The following is a 15,584-nucleotide window of genomic DNA, read 5'->3' on the forward strand; positions in this document are numbered from 1 at the left end:
ACATCCCCATCATCTCAGAATAAATGGAGCAACACTCAGACTGTGTATGTCAGACCCAACAGATAGAAAAAGACTGCGTGTGTCTCTGATTAAGACATGATATTAGCATAACATAATTAAATATAAACAAATTTTGCTGGTGTGAGTGGAAAGCAATCTGGTTAATGGAATAATAAACTAGGATTTTACAGAATTTTTATGACAATTGTAATACTAATGAATTTCATTATCTGTGTAGAATACCTGGACACACTATGAAATATCAAATATGTCCACAAAGCCAGAATAAAGAATGTTTTTTTCTAACAATTGTTCTGTGTTTAGAAGAATAGTTGAAGGGACTGAGCTATCAAGTATAACATTATACACTCAAAAAAGTAGAAAGGGTTCTTAGCTGAATTGTCTATCTGAAACAATCAGTTTCATCTCTAATTTGGAAAGTGAGAATTTGTCTAAAGAATTCAAAGAAGAATAAAGACTAAAGAAAAAAAAAAAGGAAAAAAAACCTGAAGTCCTTTTCAAGCTGCTCTAGAAGTAAAGTAGGAGAAGAGATGACAGTTGCAGGGCTATTCTATTAACATGAAGTTAGGTATCACAAGGCAGATAAAGTTACAATAATAATTTTATCAGCTATTTCCCATTATGTATCATTATGTATTTTGTCTCTCTCCTGTCCAATATTTATCAAAATATCTCTCTCATGGTTTCCCTTTCCTTTGGGGAATGAGAGCGGGTGAACTCTCCAACAACAGCACAAATCCAATCTTTCTGCAAATAACACTATCTACACAACCCTCACAAAAAATACTTCTGCAAATTAACAAGAAAATTTTATGATTTTAAAAAACCACTATGTTATTTCCTGATCTGAGACACCCATGCTTTCCTCAAGTTGCATATCTAGACTTCTTAAGCGGAGAACTTGCTCTGAATGAAAAGGCATATTACTGTGCAAGAGACCTGATCTTTGTCAAAAGATCAAATGACTTCAGAAAAAAATTCAGGTCTTATTTCTAAGAAAAATAAGCTTTAGTGAAAGCTTTTTTGTAATCCCTGTTCTCCGCTCTGAAAAAAAATAGCAGCTTTTCTGATCCATCAGTCTTAGCATAGAACTTTTGAATCTGCTAGTAAAGAAAGATAATGACTATCATAAATTTTTCTCTGTAAAGTTAACTTCTAAAAGTTCTCTAATGAAACAATATTTAAACAAAAACATTGTTAAACATTTGTATTGCGTTTGCACGGCAAGGTTTTCGTAGTGAGGAGGCTACAGGGGTGGCTTCTATGAGAAGCTGCCAGAAGCCTCCCCTATGTCCGATACAGCCAATGCCAGCCGGCTCCAAGATAGACCCACCACTGGCCAAGTCCGAGCCCATCAGCAACAGTTGTAGGGCCACTGGGATAACATAATTTAAGAAGGGAAAAAAAAAAAAAAAAAAACAAAGACAAACCAACTGCACAGCAGCAGCCAGAAGACAGGAGTGAGAATACCTCCCTGCAGCCCATGGAGGTTAACGGTGGAGCAGATATCAACCTGCAGCACATGGAGGACCCCATGCCAGAGCAGGTGGATGCCTGAGGGAGGTTGTGACCCCATGGGAAGCCCATGCTGCAGCAGGCTCCTGGAAGGACTTGTGACCACATGGGGAACCCATGCTGGAGCAGTTTCCGAAGAACCGCAGCCCATGGGAAGTTCTCACGTTGGAGAAGTTTGTGGAGGACTGTCTCCCATGGGAAAGACCCTACACTGGAGCAGGGGCAAACTGTGAGGAGTCCTTCCTCTGAGGAGGAAGGAGCAGCAGAAACAACAAGTGATGAACTGATCACAACCCCTATTCCCTGTCCCCCTGTGCCACTGGTGGGGAAGTAGTAGAGAATTCGTGAGTGAAGTTGAGCCCCGGAAGAAGGGAGGGGTGGGAGGAAGGTCATTTAAGATTTCATTTTATTTCTCATTACCCTACTCTGACTTCTAATTAGCAATAAATTAAATTAATTTTCACCAAGTTGAGTCCAGTTTGCCTGTGACAGTAACTGGTGAATGATCTCCCTGTCCCTATCTCAACCCATGAGGCTTTCATTGTATTTTCTCTCCCCTGTCCAGATGAGGAGTGGGAGTGACACAGCAGCTTTGGTGGGCACCTGGCATCCGGCCAGGGTCAACCCACCACAACACTGAATTATTCATTTAGTTAAACAGCACCTGAAAAAGGTGAATCATTTCTAAATTCCTTGATTTTGGCAGAGAGATTATGATTTTGCCACAAATATTTTTAGTTCAATAGTTCTGCTCCTCTCCCCACCAATACAGCAGTCACCTAACACTGCATACAGTGAGCACTAATTTAGGGACAGTCAAAGACAATTTTGTATGCTGCTTCTACATCATAATAAAAAAGGACTAATAGGCACCGAGTTAGAGAAGACAACAATCAGCACAAAAGTTTGGTTAGTTAATCCTAGCAAAAAGCTCATTGTTTCACAAACCACTGTTTCATGTTAGTAATTAAAACACAAGCCCAAGACCATAAAGCTGAAATCCTTACTTTTCATATAAATCTGGTTTTTTTTATAATTGATTAAGCTTTCCAACATTCACCGCTTGCTTCGTGCCAAAGACAACTTCTCTTCATACCCTAACAAAGGTTAATGCCAAACCTCCAGCTGATCCAAATGCACCATCCAGATGCAGGAAAGCATTTTAACTCTAAGAATCTGAAAGTTGCCTTGTGTTGCTGATACCAAAAGCATTTACCCACCATATTGCTTTAATTACAGTAGTTTAATCAGTGAAATGCGTTGCAAAAATTAGCTGAAATCCTCTTTATAAAAGACAAGGTAAACACGAATGCATGTATTCTAGCATGGCACAATATACAATTTTTGATTTCAAAACTAGAAATATTTTTATAAAAAGCAGAAAACCATGAAAATGTAGATTTACAGTATACTCAAGATTAACCCTCTTGACTGGAGGCACCAGGGAACGAGGTAAGCAGCACTCACCTTCTACAGAGAAACTAGACTGAAACTTCAGCCAGCTCTGAGTCTTGAGAGTACAATGCACTTAAATACAACCTTTTAAAATTCACTTAGAAAACTAAAAAACTGCCTGAACCTGTCTATCAACCCCCTTTTATGGATGGGCTGCTTACTCTAGCAAGTCCTCTTTGTTCAAGAAGGGCTCCCCTTCCTTTTTTTTCCCACCCCCACCCCACCAGAACTACCATCATAATGCATTTATCAAAGGGGAAATTCAGCCACTTTACCTCCCAAACACTTCACTACTACTTTTAACACAAAGGAAATTTTCTGCCTGCTTCGTTTGCAGTCAGCTGTAGGGTCATGGAGAGCAAAGTCAATACATTCAGGACTATTAAAATATTTCATAAAACCACACAGCATGAACAACATTCATTTAATAGGCTTAATAAAGTATTTGTAATCTCTAATTCATGGCTAGCTCTTCAGAAACTATATGACATATGAATAATGCAGATGATGGTCCCTAACATGCTCTCTCTTTCTTCCCCTCATGCCTTCTGCCATTTTTAGAGTTCCAGCTTGTTACACTAAGTTTTAAACTACGGAGACTCAAAAAGGCATATGGCTCCAAATATGCATTTTAAGAGTGCTAAATTTGAACAGATGAAACCTGAAAGTACATACTTTGATACTTCCTATACTCCTCAGGAAGGAAAAAAAAATAAAAATCATCACTGTACGTTCCAGTCTGAAGTAGATAATACTTTGCTAAATCAACCACTGAATTTACACAAAAACAGCTGAATAAAAATGGAAGTTGATCTCCCATTTCTCACATTTACCATAGCCTTATTAAAACTGAGATCAAGGCACCTGGGCTATACAGTACCTAACACTATTTCAGCAATAGTTGAAAATAAAATTTCATATAGTTTTGAAGTTATAATGTGAGCAAACAAGATTAAGCATAGAAAAGTAGACATCAAACCTGTACTAATATTGTGTTCTAAAACAAGCCAGAGTAAGCTATGTGAGAATCCAACTAGGTGCTATCGGATTTTTCTTGCTGAAATATTGAGACAAGTTTTCAGAATAATTTAAAGTAAAAAGCAACCTACAATCATCTTGGTATAAAGGAAAATGTAAAGAATGCAATTCACAATCTTCTTTGGAAACAATGAATGTTGTTTGCAAACAAGGTTACAAGGCATAATGTTTTAAAGCACTATTTTTCAGATTTAATTTAACAACACAGCTGGAAACACCAGTCACAAAAAAATTTAAGAAAATCAGACCTTGAATAATAAAACTATTGACTGTTGGTCAAAGAACAAAAATAGTAAATTTCTGAAACTTTTTCACATTTAACTTTTAACAATGGCATGTCAAAGAATGATCACTGGTCAGTTAATCAACTACACTGTTTACAAGATCTCTGTAGTTAGAATTTGTTTTCAGAAGTACTTCAAATAATTTCTTCCGTACAAAGAAAAAAGGAAAGATACTCATACTAATCTTATTCTTCCTTTTACAAATGTATTAACAAAATAATTCTTCCACAACAAGGCAAGAGGCCTTTATTTCAAGATGAGGCTCTGCCTTTCCCTCTGCAGAAATGTATTCAGGATATTTGCTGTTCTTGATATGCTGGGGAGGATAAAAACTAAAAAACCTATACTTTATAAGAGGGGAAAAAAATACAGCCTAAATTAGACACTCAACATATCTCAAAGTGTTCACAAAGGTAAGAGCTCTAGATTAGATGGGTAAATTTTTAATACTCATCAATTCCATAGTAAAGATAAATAATAAGTTATTAATTGAAACTATAGAGAATAGCTACAGGTTTCCAGACCATGCAGGCTCCCTGCTGTCCAGGGAATTACTAAATTAAGACAAGGGTCATAAATAACTTGCAATTATTTAATGTAGTAATAATCACAATAGATAAATCAATAATAATTTATAAGTAATAAAAAAAATATTTCTATCAAGCTTGTTTACACATGAGAAGATGGTAAGAACAATGAAAAGCCAAAGAGCACTTTGGGCCTTTGATCAACGCATAAACTGCTTTAGGGTTACTGCACACACGTGAAGACGTTCCTCCTGTATGAGATGCAAGAAGGCTTCCTACAGCAAGATCCTTATCCTCTAGGAATTTTCACTGCCCTTTCATGTTCTGAAATTTTCTGCATTTTCTCTCTGTTGCCCCATAACTCCAAACTAATCAAGTTAAACTAAAGACAAAATTAATTTATTATATGGCCTGCAAGGCTGCTGCTTTTAAAGAGACTGGTGCATACCAACAGACAATAATTGTTCTATACTAGACCTTACTATTACAGTGTTAAAAATTATAATTGAGATAAGCATCTACTTGTAGTTCCCACTTGCAATTTTTGAAAAAGACATGGAAACAAATGAGCACACATCTCAGCTGGAGAGGTCTAACTTGACAAAGAGGAAACAGCTGAGGCAAAGTTGCATATGAACATTGTTCTCTGTGCTTAGTTCCTCCCATGTCTGTGAACATTGGTAAAGGAACAGATAATCAAACATAGAAAGCATGTTGATATAGGGGCAAATTCACTCTAGAAAATACATTTAATCTGAGAAATACTTTGCATAATAACAGCAGAAAGGACTAGGTGCTTTTTCATATGAGAAACTTTTACAGAAAAAAGTTCTGTAGGAGAAAAAAAAAGCACATCATAGCTTAACAAATACCAGCACACACCATGCACTTGAAAGCTTTCAAGCATAGCGTGCACGCAACTCCACACCAACTTGGCTAACAAGTCCTATGACTCTGAAGCCAGTCTGCTTTCTTTTTTTCTTCTCTCCGCTTTTCTTCGTATACTTCCCTACCAGAAAAAGTTTAACAGTCCACTAGTTAACAGCACATGCAAGGCCATACAATATTTTTCAGAACATTTAGAAACATGGTAATAACATGAAACAGGATAGGAGGGGGGTGTATCACAAGTTAAGACTATGCTAAACTGATTCAACCTTCTCCATTGAAAACATGTATTCTTTTCTTCAGGCAAAGAAACTACAATGATCAGTTGGTTTTACCAACCTGGACTTTAGTAAGGCATTTGATGGTGGCATATAGGAAACTACCGTGACAACTGGAGTAACAGAAACAGGATCATATTCAACAACAAAAAGGACAGAGTCATCGACTAATGGAAAAAGCACGCACTGGAACATGCATGTAGCATGTACAATAATGTACACAAATGATGTGTATGTACTATACATGTGTGTATGTACCATAATGTGCATGTACTATAAACCACCTGGACTATATGGTAGGAAGTCATTAGCTGGAAATTACCAAGACCACGAATAGGCTTGGTTCCTAATGACGTGACATTAGGAATAACGTGACAATAAATGCGGCTAAGAAAAAGTTGGGTGCAATCACACAATTGTATCAGGTAGTAATTTCTAGTACAGGTCAACAAATATTGAGATTATATGGTGCACTACTATGACATTATTTGCAATACTATAGACAGCTTCTGTCATCCTCACTCGAAAACATAAGAGGTCAAGAAGCAGCTATATTCTCTTCACCTCTTCACAGATGACTCTCTTTACCTGTTCATAGTTGACAGATACCACAAAAAGAAAAAACACTTCAGGCGAAAGGTTACCCACAAGGAAAGGTGAAAACTGGTAATTGCAAGAAGATTCCTCACCATAATACAGAGGAAATAGAAGTTCTGGAGGAGTTTTAAGAATAGTGAGAATGAGGGGATACAAGTTTTTACAGGAATCAGTTCTGTGATAATTGGGAACAAGAGCTCAAAGATGGTTCTTACAGATCTGGCTACCAGTATATAGAAACAAGATCTGAGAACACAAACCCACTGTTATGGACAACAACAGTGGACAAATAATTAAGACCAAAGCACACTTACTTAACTGGTCTCAGTTTTAAATTGTGTAAATTGTTTAATTTCCTTTGGTAGTAAGCAATGTTAGAGGACCTTGCAAGTAACGTTACCTGCTCGCCACAGATTTTTCATTGCTATACTTTCCACAGTAAAACATTATAATTTATGGTTCCCAATAGCAACAAGTAGTACAATTCTGAGTACTTACTTCTGCCTTTATTAACGTGTTCACAACAGATTTTTTTAAAAAGTTTGGTACGTATGTCTTAGCAGATCAGTCAAACTACAACTATTAATTTCAGGGTTGTAAAAATGAACTGTTGTTTTTCCTACTCTATTGTTTGCCAGAACTCTCTTCCTCCTTCCTACCCATCCAGCTCTTACCCTTTTCCCTTCAATTTTTTACCTGAATCATACAATCACTCTACATCCATCACCTGCCTCCCTATATCTGTCCTAGTGCTCTACCTTTATATGATTTCATCTTGTAATTTAGGAGACTAGGGTCTGAAAGCATCAGGACAGAACAAGCAAGTTCATGCCTCTTTCTTGAAACACTTTATATGTTTTCTTATTGTGGGTCTGCCTTTAAAACATTTTCCAGAACCTCCAAAAGGAAAGTAAATACCACTGTCAGAAACTTCCGTTGTGTTTAATTTTAAAGTAATTGTCATAAATGGGGAGAAAAAAGAACCAAACCCAAGAAATCCCAAATGTAAAAATCTGCATAGGCAAATTTTTTCTCTATATGAAACCTGCTTTGCATAACTGAAAACTGAAGTACAAAAACCACAAATGATAGTGCATAGGAGATTTCTGCAATACCATACAAGAAACCCACCCAGAAACACCACATCTCAAACTCCTCAACGATCAAAGGAGTATCAAGAATGTTACATTCTATTTAGGTTTTAAAAAGCAACATCATACTACAAAGCTGATTTAAAAAAAAAAAAACAAAATCAAGTCATAATCCTTGACAAAGACAATGAGGACCTCAGACTTCAAAGGTTGAGTTTTTCCAAACAAATTCATTTTGTTCCTAAGATTTCTGTATTTCAGAATCACTATAATTATAGCAAGAATAGTTACATGTGTATCTTGCATTTCCTTTACATACAGCTGAATAATTTAGAAAAAGTATCAGTAAGAGCTTTAAGAAATATTCAGAAAAGAGCACAAAAGTTTTATTTCTTGCTTTCACATTTACACAGTCAAAGTTGTCAAAAAAACAGGAAGTAATCTGTAAATAGCTGTGCGCTAACATCTCTCACATGGACTAAATAACACGCAACAAGGAAAATATCATTTGAATAATTTTTGAGTTTTTGTAATTAAAGACTGCTAGCTGCTCATCTAAAACAACACAGGAAAACATGGTGAATAAGTTCCGAAACCAATAAAACTCCTGAAAAAAAAAATCAACAGTTAAAAAAACACCAAGGGAGTATATTATGAACTAGAATGACTCATCACATGAACTGAACTACTCTCCGTCCAACATAATGCAAGTCAACACACACAGAAGTCACTACTTATCAAAAGCACTAAGCACTCAACATTCTTAGGTATTTTGAATGCTTGCAAACATTTTAGCTATCAAGTTAAATTTGCTTTCTCCATCATTACAATAATTTGCACTTCTGCTATTAAAAGCTTTCTCTGACTAATTTGAAAGTATCAGCCCTGGACCACAACTTGCAAGTAAAAAAAAAAAAACCAAACCAAACCAAAAAACCACCCCAAAACAAACAAAACCAAAAACAATCACAAAACCAAGAGGTGCATTAAAAACAAAACTTGAAACAACTCTTGTACTCTTCAAAAGTCTTTACCACTATAAAAATTTGGAACAGCCTGAAACTTCCAACTAAGGCTGCCTCTCAACAGGCAAAAGCCACAAGTAGAGGCTTTGGTAGAGATACTAGTGGGTTTCCTGACACAACGCCAGGAAGAGAAGACCCCACTATAGTAGGTCTACACAGTTTAAACATAAATATCCAACTTGGAGGAACTTTCTGTCAACTCAACACAGCTGAGACAGCAGGAGGATTATGAATACTACATTTCGATTTCTATGTAGCAAGATTATTTTAATCAAAAGTATATAAGTTATTTTAAAAAAAATTAAGTTTCCCAAAAAGAATAACTTCAAAGTATCTTTAACCATATGATTTTATGCCCACAAGACATCATTATCTACGCTTATGAGTATGAAAATTTAGTGTCCTTTAAATCAGTCCTGTGTAATTCAAATCACAGCTGCATACTAGGAAGTACAATTCAAAATTTAATCCTTTAGTAAAAATGTAACTATGTTCTACTTAAACAAAACCTGTTTCTATTCAAGTACTGTCAGATTAACAGTAAAAGGGACTATTTTAAAATGCTACAAAAGACAGCATTAAAGATTGACTTATTTTGAGACAAGAAAGAAAATATCTAACTGACTAGGAATGCTTCCGATTTAGTGTTAAAAAAAAAAACAACTACGCAAGACAATGATGGCTAGCCTAAAATTAAAATCTAAACTATAAAGAGTATATATCCAGTACCTACACCACAACACTACCTTGATATAACAGTTTTTAAAGTAGTTAAGTCAAAAAATAAGTAACTATCAAGCATAAAGATCAAAATAAAATGCTGACATTTTTCAACTCAGAATGTCACATTATTATTACTCAGAAACCCACACTGGGCATGCATTTTTTCCCCCCCCTTTTTTGTTTGTTTGAATAGAGAATTGTACAGGTAGCACAGCTTTCAATTTGATTACTTGCTTGCCTACACTAGGAAAATGCAGCAGTCAGTAAAACCACTATACAAAGTTTCCTTTCCACAATCTTGTTTTAGAGTTACAGGTAGACAATTGCGAATTAAAAAGAAAGCAACCCTTTCATTCACCTGCCCTAAACTTCATTCCAATAGCCAGAACTGCAAGAACTGAAAGAACCAGTTCTACCCAAGAACTCATATAGCAGCTTTTTAAAAAAAAAAAAAAAAAAAGAAAAAAAACAAAATACCAACCAAAACAAAACAAAAAAAACCCTGTTACGATCAACAAAGAAGGATCTGCAGACCAAATTCTGCCTTCACTTACTCATACGGAAGGGAGACTGCACATGTACATGCAGAGGTGACTAGAACTGAAATTTATTGAACAGCTGATAGGTAGACAAGTCATCTCATTCCCTCGGGTTTGCTAGTTCCAAGCAAGTTAAGTAGAAACTTGGACAAAAATCAAACAATGCTACATCAAAATTTTAAAGCACTTGTTTCAACATGTCGTGCAACTTTTGCATATTTTGACTCTTCCATTCTTGCAATGCACCAGAAGCTGTAAATAAAATTTAAATCGACTTACCTTCTTATCTTCTTTTGGTTTGTGAATTTTCTTTTTCGTTTTTTTATCATCCAATTCTTGATCCGATGTAATAGCAGGGTTATCTATGCCACCCTTCCATGTTTCAACAGGTGAAAGAAGTGGGTCTTCTTCACTTCCACGATGTCTTCCTTTTCTTTTAGTTTTAGAGGTGGTGAAAGCCTCATCATCGCTTGCATCTGAATGTGTTCGCCTATAGTAAGACTTAGCTTTGCTGAACAAAGTCTTAGACTTATACTTGTATTTTGACGGCCTTCTTTCCCCATGACTTTTGGATATTCTATCAGAAAACCCATTTTCTTCCTCACCTTGGGTATTTATAACAATTGAGTTTCTAACTTTAATAATACGATTCTGACTATCATCTGGGACCGCGTAGATGTCATCTGCAAAACCTTTATGTTTGAAAATAGTGTCAATAGGTTCAGCATAGTTGTCAGATTGGTCTATATCTTCTGGTGGTGCCGCAGGCACTCGAGAAGGTTGTTTCCTGGGGTTTTTGCCAATACCTGCCTCAATTGTTTTCAGGAGGTTAGGATCCAGTTTTTTCACATTTGTTCTTGGAACAAGTGGTTTCGGTTTTATTGGAGGAGGCACTTTATGGTTGCGTTCATGGTCATGACAATTAAGAGGTGTACTGTGAATAGGATACTCATTTCCTTCCAAATCCAATCGGTACTTTGAACGGTCACTAGGTGCTGGGAGTAACCTTACATCATCACCAATTGGACTGTAAGGTGGTGGTCCTTCAGTATCATCCTCTGAATCTGGATAATTATAGTCAAGTGAACTTCCTCTGGGAGATCTTGGAAAAACGTCTTCACTTGTATGTGTTGTTTCCCTTGTGCTGTCTGACATATAAGAACTTTCAATCATGTTTTTCTTCTCTAATACATCACTGAAGAACAATGTGAAAACCTCAGTTTGACGATGATATTGAGATAATGAATACAAAGCTGTAAACTTAGCAGTAATCTCTGTTGCTATGTGTTCTCCTTCAGTCATGAGTTCCTTGATTGCTTCATTCTCAAAGAAGTCTGCCTGGCTATCAGTAACAGCCACTAACTGGACAGGAATCGTATCCTGGACTTCAGAAAGAAACGCCCGAAGCATTCCCATGGATGCCTTCCGCTTCGCAGAATAGACCAGTATATATCCATGAACAAGTTCATCTTTCCTTACACCAATTGAAGAATGATATGATAATATAGTTATCTGTATTCGGCGCCTCTTTTCACCTATTATTTTATCAAGCATCACAGAATTATTCTGGCCAGCCTGAGCAGCACTACAGGAGTGAGAATCAAGGAAGGGTGAAAGAATAAGATCCACACTAAACGGATCGCCACACATGGCACACATGACAATTCGCAAGTCAGCTTCTGACAGATCCTTAATGGCGGGAACTGGACTTACAACATCAAAATTGTGTTTAACTGCTTCCAGTACTCCCCTCAGAGCTTGTTTTATTTGGGTCTCATTAAATTTACGTGGATATGTACCAGCAGGCACATCTACAAAAGGACACTGTAATTTGTTTGCCAATTGCTGTCCCTGATGTCTCAGAATAGGCAGGTTCTTGCTGACGCTATCCCTCTGGTTAGCCAGTATTAACGTAAATGGAAGATTAGCCATATACTTGTCTCTCCTTATCTGAGCTGCTTCAGCCCTTATTTTTGCAATGCACTCCCCAATAAAATTCAGCGATTCAATAGAGTTAAACACGCAGAAACAACCATGTGGCTTGAAGGCTGATGTCCACAATTGAGTCAACAGGTATGGGGATTTTGCATCAACTGGCCTAAGATCTAGTTCATATATTTTTCCATCTAATGCATATTCATCATCAGTGGATTGTGTCCGAATTTCATTTGCCAGTTCTTGTGCAAGACCATCTTTCCCCAAAATGAAAAGATTGACTTTATCAATATTGGCACTATCGTGGTATAAATTTGAGCGGCCATGGTCTAGTTGCAGTAGACTGTTGGCAAGTAACTGCTCTACTTTAATGTCCGTGCAATTCTGGCCACTGAGACAGGTTTCTTTAGTTGGGTGATAAACAAATCCTATGTGTTTAAGCAGAAGAGATTCTCTATCAGGTGCAAGTTTCTGTAAAGCTTTGTATCTAGGTTCTTCACTCAGAACTGCATGAATTTCACTCATTTTATCTGAACTTGGTGTTGCATTAAGATCCAGGTCATAAAACAGCTCTGAATGTTCAAAAAGCATTTCCTGAAACTCCTCTTTGGCTTTTTCAACAATCTCCCTCTGATGCCTACCATACACTTCCTTACTGTCTGCATCAGTGATGTATTTGAATGCTTCGTCCTCCACCACAAAACATATAACTTCTTCCCATGGCTGTCCGGGTGAAATGAACTGGATTTTCTCAAGAGTTTTTTTGAATTTCTCCTTCATTTCAACCCTCCTTTTTTCAGATATAAGATGCTGCACATGGTTTTGATAAACTTTTTCTGCTTCTAGCGTGGTGAGAAGGTCAAATGGAATCCTTCTGTCATTCACTTTATCTATATGGTCAGTTTCATCCCAGGGTGTTTTTTCAAGCACTACAAAGCAGGACTGGAAGTCAGGCCTTTTCTCCATTAATTTCAAGGCTTCTGACCAGCTCAAGTGTTCAATCTCGTCAAGATTTGACAGAAGAGTATTAAGAGCTCTTGGCAATGCATTAATATATTCTTCTTTTCTTTTTCTAATATGTTCCTGTTTAAGCTGCTCTATGTGTTTTGAAAACGTATTTTTGGCCTTTTTTGTTCCTTCCAAATTTATGTACTCTTCATAATCAGGGTGGTTTTTCAGTTTATTACTAACAGTTTTCCAAGTTGCATGATAGTCTCTCACAGTTTGGACAAGTTTTTCAAACTTATCTGTTGCTGTAACAACCAGCTGTCTTTGAGTTTTATAGGCATCCAGATAGGGGATTATTTTCGGTTTACCACGAGTTTTATCCATCATCTGTACCAGTGCAGTAAAACATGTTTCAACATTGACATTGAATCTTGCTGATGTTTCCACTACCACAAGGTTCTTCTTATTTGAAGCAAAGGCCTGAACCTCTCGCAGGTAATGATCCACACATTCATCACATTTCGTTGCTGCTATTATTATGGGTTTTTTAGATTTTGAGAGCTGGATATAGAGATTATTCACAAATTTAAGTTGATCATCAAACTTCCTATTGCATCCTTGGCTTACATCAATGCACAATACAAACCCATCTATGCTTAATTTCCCTTCAGGCATTTGTTTTTGCTCAAAGTCTTGCTCCAAGCCTAATTGATCTGTGCAAATGTACATTAGTTTTTCTGCTGACTGCAGTTTGGAGGCAGCTGCACGTTTTATATATGGTTGTAAATTCGTACTCCGATGAGGCAAGAAAGTCTGATCATCAATGAACTCAGTCTGTTCAATTACATGAATTCTGCACTCAATTCCATCCTCACCACTTTGTGTTACGTCACCCCAGTACAAAAAGTGATCATTGTTAACAACTCTTCCTCCAAAGTCAATTGTGCTAAGCACAGAGGTATGCTCAGGATAGTATTCATCTGCTTTTGAACGAACGAATCTATTGCACAAACACGACTTTCCAACTCCACAATTACCTTTGTCCTTTTCAGTTCCAGACAGTCCAACAATACTAACAGCATAAGATGGGGGACGTGGCTCTTTGTTTTTTGCCATCATAACTTTCCTCTCATCCTTTTGCAATTATCAAGGTAACTGTATGTGGTTTTCATTCTGGAAAGGTTCCTACAAATTTAAGTTGTATATCCAGGGTTCCAGATAGCTTTCAATTGTTCCTGCTTCAGCTTGTCATCGAGAGAACTTCAGATAATCAGGATGAGGAGGATCATCTTCCTAAAGAAAACAAAGAGGAAAAAAAAAATTTAGAGCTTGCAGGTATTTCTTTCTAATATTCACGAGAGAAAAGAAGTTTTAAAAAGCACTTTTGCTTGCTCAGCCTGAAATTGTTTTCTGTGTATATGAAAACTGTACAACTTTAAATGAGATCCTAAACTCATAACTCATTCCTGTTAATGCTACTTATATTATAAATTTAAAAATAAACAGGAAACAGGTTTTAGGCACAGTTTAATAATAGTTCATCACCTATTTTGATAGATGATCAGCACACTTCTAAAAAAACAAAAACAAAACAAACAAAAAAAAACCCACACCACCAAAACCAAACCCCCACACCCAAAGCCCCAAATTACTGCTTTCTTTCACAGCTTATGGGTACTAGGCACTAGAAGCATTTTCCACTACAATAAATACAACACAAAACCCCTAAACACAACATTGACATACATATTCTCTTCTATCCACGCTCATACTTCCACTAGATAGCATGGCTACCTGTGTGAATAACACCACTTGTGTGTGCATTTGTAGGTTTGGTTTTAGGTTTCAGCAAAGAAACTTTCAAAATGAGAACCTGTAAAACCAGGAAGTTGGCAACGTGGCTCAGCCACTACCTATCTGCAGAAGTAAACTACCTTATTTGTATACTAACAGTAAAATGCTTTTAAGGAGAAGTTTCTAACTTGAATTCTACAGAAAAATACAAATGTTGTCATGCGGATACTAGGTACAGAAAAATAAGACTTATGTCTGAGATTTTAAGATTACAATGCAGTATCATTCCTTCTGTTTCTAGAAAAAACAAAACTTTTAATAACTGTAAACAAAGCCTACTATATCTACCCTCAAACTTCCACAGAATTATTACAAGGTTCCAGTGGCTTTATTGAAGCAGTGGTCAAGTATAACAATTATTACTAACTCTCTGTTATTAATTAGAAGACTTTGCTTACATACATAATGCAAATGGAAAGATATTTTCTGTTTTATAAACAATTACATTATGAGAAAAACATAAAAAATTGAATAGCTGAATGACTGAGCCCAACAGGTTGTGGTCAGTGGCGTGAAATCTAGTTGGGGGCCAGTAACTAGCAGTGTAGTCCAGGGGCCAATACTGGGTCAACATCTTCATTAATGACTTGCATGATGGGGCAGAGAGTACCCTTAGCAAGTCTGCTGATAACAAAACTGGGAGGAGTGGCTGATACACCAGGGCTTTCTGCTGCCATTTAGGGAGACCTCAACAGGCTGAAGACATAGGCTGATAGGAACCTTGTGCACTGCGAAGTCCTGCATCCAGGGAGGAATAACCCCATGTACCAGTACATGCTGGGAGTGAACTGGCTGGAAAGCAAATTTACAGAAAAGGACCTGGGGATCCCAGTGAATAGAAAGGTCAACACGAACGAGCCAGCAAT

General features: G+C 36.9%; 1 protein-coding gene across 1 annotated transcript in view; it reads right to left on the reverse strand.

Moving 5' to 3' along the window:
- The window catches only part of ARHGAP5 (Rho GTPase activating protein 5), a 50,968-nt gene that overhangs the window by 24,869 nt on the left and 10,515 nt on the right, over positions 1-15,584 (reverse strand). The window contains exon 3 of the mRNA XM_063331920.1: positions 10,261-14,157. Coding sequence (XP_063187990.1) covers positions 10,261-13,983 — 3,723 coding nt within the window. The 5' untranslated portion in view covers positions 13,984-14,157. The remainder of the gene's footprint in view (positions 1-10,260; positions 14,158-15,584) is intronic.

Source organism: Chroicocephalus ridibundus, chromosome 4 (assembly GCF_963924245.1).
Source record: "Chroicocephalus ridibundus chromosome 4, bChrRid1.1, whole genome shotgun sequence".
Taxonomy (NCBI): domain Eukaryota; kingdom Metazoa; phylum Chordata; class Aves; order Charadriiformes; family Laridae; genus Chroicocephalus; species Chroicocephalus ridibundus.